This window comes from Manihot esculenta, chromosome 12, assembly GCF_001659605.2.
Source record: "Manihot esculenta cultivar AM560-2 chromosome 12, M.esculenta_v8, whole genome shotgun sequence".
Classification (NCBI taxonomy): Eukaryota; Viridiplantae; Streptophyta; class Magnoliopsida; order Malpighiales; family Euphorbiaceae; genus Manihot; species Manihot esculenta.
In genome coordinates, this window is record NC_035172.2 from 34,033,496 (window position 1) to 34,042,924 (window position 9,429).

The 9,429-nt window shown below is 35.0% G+C and overlaps 1 protein-coding gene across 2 annotated transcripts; it reads left to right on the forward strand.

Moving 5' to 3' along the window:
• Nucleotides 1-256: 256 nt before the first annotated feature.
• LOC110627794 (probable LRR receptor-like serine/threonine-protein kinase At5g10290) lies at nucleotides 257-8,915 on the forward strand. 2 transcript variants are annotated; one of them, XM_021774155.2, is made up of 13 exons: nucleotides 257-558; nucleotides 670-738; nucleotides 1,538-1,669; nucleotides 4,115-4,247; nucleotides 4,398-4,469; nucleotides 4,826-4,969; nucleotides 5,078-5,149; nucleotides 5,301-5,366; nucleotides 5,532-5,602; nucleotides 5,674-5,817; nucleotides 6,748-7,089; nucleotides 7,717-8,111; nucleotides 8,340-8,915. In XM_021774155.2, exons 3-13 carry the CDS (start codon nucleotides 1,591-1,593, stop codon nucleotides 8,652-8,654), a joined length of 1,833 nt encoding a protein of 610 aa, XP_021629847.1. In that variant the 5' UTR covers nucleotides 257-558; nucleotides 670-738; nucleotides 1,538-1,590; the 3' UTR covers nucleotides 8,655-8,915. The 2 variants fall into 2 exon arrangements, with proteins under 2 accessions (XP_021629847.1, XP_021629849.1); XM_021774157.2 differs by lacking the exon at nucleotides 1,538-1,669.
• The last annotated feature ends 514 nt before the right edge of the window (nucleotides 8,916-9,429 follow it).

The following is a 9,429-nucleotide window of genomic DNA, read 5'->3' on the forward strand; positions in this document are numbered from 1 at the left end:
TATAATAAAGCAGTGGATATAGATTGTGCTAGAAGCAAGATTAAATAATATTTATTGTTATTATTATATTAATTATATATTTTAATTTATTTGGAAACAGAATGGAATATGTGGGCTGCGGCACGCCATATGATATCCTATTATAAACGAGAGAGCGAGTAAATAAGACAGCATTTGGAAGTCTATGAAAAGGCTAATAATCGGAAAAGTTTTCTTAAAATAAAATCCATTTATTAACTTACCTTAATATTAATTACACAACAAAATTGAGATATGAAAGAAACAAAAAACCCAAACCAAACAGAGACAAACAATAGAAGAAAGAAGAAAGAAAGAAAGAAGAGAGACACAGAATCGCAGAGGTTGCTTCACTTTTGATTTTTCTTTTACTACTGTTTGGGGACACACTTAGTTTGCTAGCCAGCTCAATCTCTTAAAAAAGCCCCAACTCTGATTCACTTCCTCTGAGCCAATCAGATAATCCAACCCACTTCTACACTTTTGCCTCGTGGAATTCCTTCTCTTTCTTCTCTGTCCTGATTTTTTCTCCTTAAAAAGGTACCCTTTTATTCATTTAGATTCCTGCTTCATGTTCTTCTTCAATGATTTATTTATTTTTCTAACTTTTTTTTGGGTTTGGTTTGTTTTCGCTTGATTTCAATTTTGAAGCTTTCCGCTCTGTTTGGTTTCTGAGAAAATGTGGAGGACTGGAAAAGAATTATAATTTTCAGCTTTCAAGTAAGTTTCAACTACCAAACGGAATGATTGGGTATTAGTTGAATGCTTTCGGTAATTGCAAGTTTGTGCTCCTACCGCCCCCTACTTTTCCTTTTCGAAGTATTTTCTTCTTGGGCGTCTTGTGTTTTTCTGCTTCTGATGTGTTGCTATTGATTTATATTTTCGCTTTAATCGTTTGGTTTTAATTGCTGAAAGACGGATGCTTAGGGATGGCTTAGAATTGTTCTGGGATCAGGCTTTGTATTTTCCCGGAAAGTAGAGGAAGATTTGATGGCAATAATAGTTTGCTTGTGTTTTCTCTGTAACTTTTTGAATTTCGTCAGATGGAGTCTTCTTTGTTAGTCAACTATTTTTTACTTCATTTACTATACTTGAAGTCACTAGGATCCAAATCCTATTTTTTATATTGACTCAACTAACATGATTTTTAAATAAATGGAGAATTTTCTTCTTTTATATTGGGAATTAGCCTGTTTGCTGGTGAGAATGATTACTTAGGAATACAGACAATATGGAATGACATACAGTATTTGTATGCAATGCACTCTGCTAGTAACTTGTTATGTACTTGGAAAAATCCCTGAAAATGAAAAGATAGCGGTGGACCTTTTTCCCCTGTTTTTTAAACGTCAAACCATGTATCCCTTTAATTTGATGTAGCAGCTAGTAGAGAATGCTACCTGCATATTTGCACATGCTTGCGAACATGCAGAAACATGTTTCTGCCTATCTATGTATATTGTTGCTATTTGTCTATATTATATACATTTATAATTTAAAGTGGGGTGTTTTTTAACAGATGGACTTCAATCATATCTTCATTCGGGTTCTGTGTATTATTCACTCGAGTTGATGTCATTGAAGATGGAACTGGTTTTTGGAGCTTTACTATTGGCTTTCTTGAATTCTTTTGTGTTGTCTGATTTCCAAGGTATAATGGCCCTTATCTGATGTGATAAGAGTAGCAAGTAGCAACTGTTCTCACGTATAGTGGATTTTCACTTTGATGTGTAATTTTGAAGTTGCTAGGAACTAATAGATAAAGTGAATCAGATGCTGGTGAATGTTAATTTCCCTCTGTGTTCCTCTCTCACTTTCTTCAAATTAATTTGGTTTATGTATTCATTTTAAAGCCATTTGCCTTGATAATTTTTCTCTTCGGTGAGAGTTTTCATTGTATGTGAAAGTTTTATGTTAGAGTTGGAATTGATGAGATTCTCCTTAAATTAAGGAGAAGATTATCAATCCCAACAGTTATAAAGCTGAAAAACAGAAACCAGTTTGATAAAAACCTTTTTTTTTGTCTGAAGAGATTGAACTTGGGGAAAATTATAGGAAAACCTCTTGAAATTTGCTCTGGTGTGCAGTTTGGTTATCCTTCTTTTAAAGTCAAACAGTTTGGTCCTCATTTCTAAAAGAAGCAAACAATTTGGTCCTATATTGGCTGAAAACAAGTTAAAATCAATGTTCTTCTTGTGAACATATTGTCCAAATCAACATTGTTTCGGCCTATAAAAAGGACTGGTTATTGACTTTTATAGAACTCAGGGATCAAAAGGGATTGATTCTGAACATTGAGGGGCCAAAATGGGTATTAGGTCAAACCTTGTGGGTTTTTGTAATTTTCTTTGAACTTAACCAAAGAAGTCAGTATTAGGTCAAACCTCTTGAGCTAACTTTTTGTTGGAGTTAGGTTTGGTCTACCATTATCTCAATAAATGTGAATAAATTGGCTTGAGTTATTGCGTTATGGGTGAGGTTGACAAGATCTTCTTTTTTATACGACAAGATCAATGAGAGTTGGAGAAGTCGTTTTTACAAAATGGTATCAACTTAGATGACAGTGGAGATCTTAGTACCCCAGCCAAAAGGAGACAACAGATGCTAATTGTTGATGGAGGACTAGATTCTTTGAGGTAAAAGAGGGAAGCGATATGGAAACCTTGTAGAAGTTTGGAAGTGCTTGTGTAGGTGGGTACAGTGTGATTGCATAAACTATCGTAAAGGTACTATAAACAAGGAAGATTAGTTGATCAATGTTGAGAGAACATTCTTGTTCTTATTTATAAGAATAAAGATGATATCTAAAGTAGCATAGGTACAATCTTTTGAGTCTTAAATTCCTGGAAAAGAGTGATTGAGCATAAATTAAGTTATGACACAATGATATACAAGAACGGATTTGGTTATGCTTGAGAGATTGACTCTGGAAGCTATATTTTTCTTAAAGTAGATTATGAAAAAAAATAGTAATAGAAAACGGGCTTTTACGTTGTAGTGGCAAGTATTTTAATTATGTTGGTATACTAGAGTGATATGGCTAAAGTGCAATGATTGCAGCAATGCTCATGATGTTGCTATACTAGTGCGTGAGAGTGTTTTTTAATTAAGTTGAAAAGAGGATATGCAGTACAATGGTTGTAACTGTTCATAAGGGGTATATTTTAATTGCCAGTACATTTTGGGGCATATTGTCATCTTATAAGTTATGAGCTGTGTTTGGAATGATATTTAGGAATAGAGGTAACAAAGGCTGTAGCAATAGTTACTCCTTGTTTCTCTTTGCAATTAATAATCTTTATAATTATGGTGCCACATGCAGCTTCCCTTTTGCAAGTTTAACTTTGAAATAATTGGGGTTGCTATTGTTATACTTTGGTTGTGACAGTTTGATAACATGACTGCAATTCAAAATGTTGCTCTAGGTTGATTTTGATTTGTTCATATGTAAAAGGAAAGGGAAATATAATGATCCACATCCTGCATTGGCAGTGTGCTAGGAGATTCTTGGTGTGTGTGTTTGGCCCTGGGAATCTAAAATATTACCGTAATATTTAGATAGATATAATGAATGTGAAATTTAGAGAGATTCTGAGCATATTAGACAATTTATTTTACTTCATATGACTTATATAAATGATTGAGTTGCTTTACATATCAATTTGACTATTCATTCTCAACACCCTTCTCTCAAGTGCAACCACATGGTTAGCATTTGACAATTACAGCTCTTATGGGTAGCTGAAGCCCACAACCTGAACTGAGCTCTAGTACCATATTAAATTTAAGAGAGTGCTGACTGCTGAGGATACTAGACAATAATTTATTTTGTATTATATGAGCTTATAAAAATGATTGAGTTGTTTTACATATCAAAATAACCAGCCAATTTGATATTACAACCCAACCACTTATATTCACCATTTCATGGTCATTTATTTCCAATGTGGAGTTCATTCTCAGCTATGAACATATAGGGGGGATATATTGATTGATTGATTGATTGTGTTAACCATAAATTTATATTTTCAATACTGATTGAATAAATGTGGGGTGATTTCTTGATTAGGTGGTGAATATTTGTTTGTGGTTTCAGGAGATGCACTATATCAATTGAAGGTTTCCATGGGTGCTCCAGCCAATCAGTTGACAGACTGGAATCCAAATCAAGTGAACCCCTGCACTTGGTCAAATGTTATATGTGACAGTAATAATCAAGTCACTTCTGTGTAAGTCTTCCTTAAGCAGTTTTAGCTCTTTGGACATTGATTCATGTTGATAGTTTTATAGCATAATTCAACACTTAGCAATATTATGGACTATAGTTGCATAACTTTTCAACCATTTGGTATTTGCTTATATGTTTCTCTTGTTTGCAGAACTTTGTCTGGCATGAACTGTTCTGGAACCCTATCTCCTAAAATAGGAATGCTGAAGACTCTTACTACACTGTATGTATGCAGAATCTTGCAACAATCAGCACGTAGTCTTTAGTTTTTATTTTATAATTTGATGCATTTAACTTTGTTACACTATTTTCCAGTATTAAAGGCTTATTTATTAATTTTTACCAGAAGTTAATAAACTGTTTTCATGTTGCAACTTGAATATTCTCATAGTTCATATTTGTTTGGTTAAATATCTTTTTATGAAGGTTTTGAGGTTTGTCTTGATTGACTAATAGTGTTGTTCATGTTTCATAGAGATTTCAGTTACATTCCTTCGTATTGCTTTCTTATCTGAAAAATATATTCAAGCAGTTATTTATGAGTGTAATGCTAATACATATCGGGTGCATGACATGCAGAACATTGAAAGGAAATGGCATAACTGGTCTGATACCCAAAGAGTTTGGAAATTTGTCCAGTTTATCCAGCTTAGATTTGGGAAATAATCGTTTAAGTGGTGAGATACCATCTTCCCTGGGCGAGCTTAAGAGGCTTCAATTTTTGTAAGTGATGTCATCTATGTTTTACTTATTTGTAAGCTTTGTAGCATATCTCTATGTTCATTATTAAGTTCAACATCAGAAGTGTGTATTTTAATACAATAAAAACAGGACTTTGAGTCAAAACAACCTCACTGGAGCCATACCCAAAGCACTTTCTGGTCTCGAAAATTTGATCAACATGTAAGTGACAATTTTGCAACTTGCTTCACTATTATTCCTAGGCAGCTTTATAAGATGATCCAACATATATAAGACTGAGTGTCAAGAGTAAATGTTTGCATTCATTGACAGCCTAAAGTTTTTAATGGCATGGTTGAAATTTTTTTTGCAGTTTACTTGATTCAAATAATCTCAATGGTCAAATTCCAGAGCAGCTGTTTCAAATTCCAAAATACAAGTATGAACAACAGTATATATAATAGTTACTGCCTTTTTTTGGCATTCAGAATTCCACTGCTTATGAATTGTTAATTTATTTTATATTTTTTCTGACATCTTGTGTGGCCTTGGTTGTATGGAACTATGGATTTAATTTTAATTTTATTTGGTTCACTTATTTCAGTTTCACTGGAAATCACTTAAATTGTGGTGCAAACTTTCTTAAACCCTGTGAATCTGATAGTAGTGATTCAGGTAGGTAGATTAAACTAAAACGAATGAATTTTTTCTTTTTTGAGCAGCTCATGCTTATCTTTTTTTGGCAGGTGCTTCAAATAAGCCAAAGATTGGTATTGTAGTTGGAATTGTTGGAGGAACTGTAATTCTTCTTCTTTTTGGAGGATTACTGTTTTTTGTTTGCAAGGGCAGACACAAAGGTTATAAACGTGAAGTGTTTGTGGATGTTGCAGGTTCGAGTTACTTTTCATTATATAGAAAACTAAATGAATGAGAGCCTCCTGTTGATATTATACACAGAACATCCAAAATTCTAATGAGACCCCTGCTAGTCTTGTATTTTTATTTTAACGTATTGAGCCCCTCTAAATTTTATTTTAAAATTTAAAATCAGTTATCACACCTCAATGTTGCAGGGAAGCACATGCACATGCACTGACATGGAATGGATAGAAATTTTATAAAATATTGCTGAAGTTAGACATGTCTGTAAAAGTCAGCATGCTGCTTCTTCATAAGTGAACTTTCTTTCTTATCGTTATCATCATCAATTTTTTTTTTTTGCTCAAAGTATCTAACCATAAAACTTCAAACATTCTACCTAACCTCAATTGATCCAAATCTTTGTTTAATCCCATCTCACATATTACACCAGCACTATCTGTCCATTCTACTTATTTTTCTTTGTAACAGTGGAGAACTTACTAATCAATGGCTTTTTAATCGAAATGTTGTCTTAATTAAGATGCGTTTATATAATCAAAAGAATGTCAAAAATAGTCGTTGCTTCCTTTTTCGGCTAGGTTGTGCTGATCTGTACGAGTCTCCTCTTTTTGGCATTTAGGCAACCTTTTGCACCATTTCCTTTTAATCTTGATTGCCCTTTGCATTTCTTCATTCCATGAGCTAACCTATTTTGAAGGTAATCCCATTGGCTGCTACTCGTGTAGCACGTCTATTGCCCCTTCCTAATATTAGTTGCCATTTTCTTAAACTAAACTGTTTATTTTAGTTGGAATTTATTTGAATGTTTTCCTCATAGTCAGTCACCCATTAACTTGATGTGTTAAGCTGTAGGAAAATTCAATGAACTTAGAACTTTATATAATTTTAGTCAAATATCAATATGCACTTTTGTTGAACAGTTCTTAACTTGTGCTCAGGTGAAGTTGACCGAAGAATTGCTTTTGGTCAATTGAAAAGATTTGCATATCGAGAATTACAGCTGGCAACGGACAATTTCAATGAGAAAAATATTCTTGGACAAGGGGGTTTCGGAAAGGTTTATAAAGGAGTGCTTCAAGATAATACAAAAGTTGCTGTTAAACGTTTAACTGATTTTGAAAGTCCAGGAGGAGATGCAGCTTTCCAACGTGAAGTGGAGATGATAAGTGTAGCTGTTCACAGGAATCTACTACGGTTGATAGGGTTTTGCACTACACCATCAGAACGGCTTTTGGTATATCCATTTATGCCAAATTTAAGTGTGGCTTATCGTCTAAGAGGTATTAGTTATTCGTACCAGATATTTTGAATGAAAGATTCTAGTAAGTACTTTTATTTTTGGTATCACTGATGTTGCAAAAATTTTGGATTAGTTGTTTTTTATTAAAATACTTATCAAAGTGGTTCAGGAGAGTGGAGTCTTCACTATGACCATGCTCCACGTTACAACTCCCCAATGTAAAGGATGTCATAATTTTCCTGTTGAACTTCTTATCACATTCTAGGATGTTCATTATTATGGGGTGGCAGCATTAGAATTCACTGTTGAATCAATGTTTTTGGGGAGGGCATATTATTAGTTGATGTAGATGTTTGAATAAGGGAATATGAGTTCAACTGTGCTGTCCAATATTTTAAAGGAGTTTTAGTGCTGACCTGTTTAAGGAAACCATTAGCCAACCCCAACTTAACGCCAAATTTTTCTCCCTGAAAGCTGGAAGTATTATCAAATTTTTAACATTATGAATTTATGATGTCTGTGTAATGAACCTTGAGCACATCTTTTCACATGTAACTTCTATTGTGAGGTATAGAAAATGCAATTCAATGGTATGTAAAGATGATTCTCCAATAAGATTTATAGCAGCCACTCTGGTGTGTATTTGACTCGTAGATTTTGGTTGCAGAACGTAAACCTGAGGAGCCTGTTTTGGATTGGGCAACTAGAAAAAGTGTGGCACTAGGTGCAGCACGTGGACTGGAATACCTTCATGAACATTGCAATCCTAAAATTATTCATCGGGATGTGAAAGCTGCTAATGTACTATTAGATGAAGATTTTGAAGCAGTAGTCGGTGACTTTGGCCTGGCAAAGTTGGTGGATGTGAGGAAGACTAATGTTACAACTCAAGTTCGCGGAACAATGGGCCACATAGCTCCTGAGTACCTATCTACTGGGAAGTCATCTGAGAGGACAGATGTTTTTGGTTACGGAATTATGCTTCTAGAGCTGGTAACAGGTCAACGAGCAATTGACTTTTCGCGGTTGGAAGAGGAGGATGATGTCTTATTGCTTGACCATGTACGTTATCATTTTGTTTCTCTGCACATCTTTTCTCTGTTTCTTGCCTATATTTATCTAGTCATGTCAATGTTTAATTAGATAAGAACCTAACTTTAACCTGGAGAATGATATGCGGTTGACATGAGTCACGCCGGTTTTCTAGTTATAACTGTTAACTTTCATGTTTCGCGATCTCCATGTTCTTGCTTTCTGATTGTTGTGCCCCTCGTCTATTTGCTTGTGAAGGTCAAGAAGCTCGAGAGGGAAAAAAGACTCGACGCCATTGTAGATCGCAACCTGAATAAGTACTACAACATTCAGGAAGTGGAGATGATGATACAAGTGGCATTACTTTGTACCCAAGCATCACCAGAAGACCGCCCGGCAATGTCAGAGGTTGTACGGATGCTGGAAGGTGAGGGACTGGCAGAAAGATGGGAAGAATGGCAGCATGTTGAGGTTACACGCAGGCAAGAATACGAAAGATTGCAGAGAAGATTTGACTGGGGAGAAGATTCATCATATAACCAGGATGCTATTGAGCTATCTGGGGGAAGATGAGGGTGGCAGATTTCCACATTGCATTCCATGCACGTAATCCCTTCTTTTTTTGGGTTAGTTTTGAAGTTCTCTTTCACTATGGCAATTATGTATCAAAAATGAAAACACGGTGTAAAATTTTTCACATGGTTGGTTGATCGTGTGGGAAGATCTCATCTGACGGCCTTCGTTTCATTTCAAATCTGCCTTTTGTACTCACAATTTGTATATTGAAGCTTTTCTTGATGCTAATATGGATGATAATTACAAGTTTGCTTCCAATGTGATTTCAGCAAGTTTCTCTTCATCATCATTGGAAGCCAAGTGCAAAATGATTCCGAGTTGCACTCGTTCTCTATAGTTAAAGCTAAGGACTAAAATGTAAACTTGAGGTAAATTTAGGGGACTCTTCGTAATTAACGCTATTACAGAGGTGTGGAGGAAATCACGCTGTAAGAAAAAACATCTTCGACTTGGCATCTCCTTTTGAACCTCTGATGGTTGCGTGCATGTGCTTTTCTCCTCTGTTTTTTTTGCTTCTCTTCCTCCTGATTGCATAGGTTGGCCTGAATTTTGTCATCTGTACTTCAGTTTGTATTTTATTGCTAGTATCGGCTATTATGGAAAAGAATCGATCTTTTCCTGCCTTGACGGTGTGCTTGAGATCAGGTGATCGACGATCTAAGGAGGTCTTTTCTGGGTCTTTAACGAGTCGAATTTTTATGTTGCCAAAGGTTATGGATTTCAATATTTTTCCCTTTCGATGTTTGGGTCTTGATCTGTATTATGTCAGGCC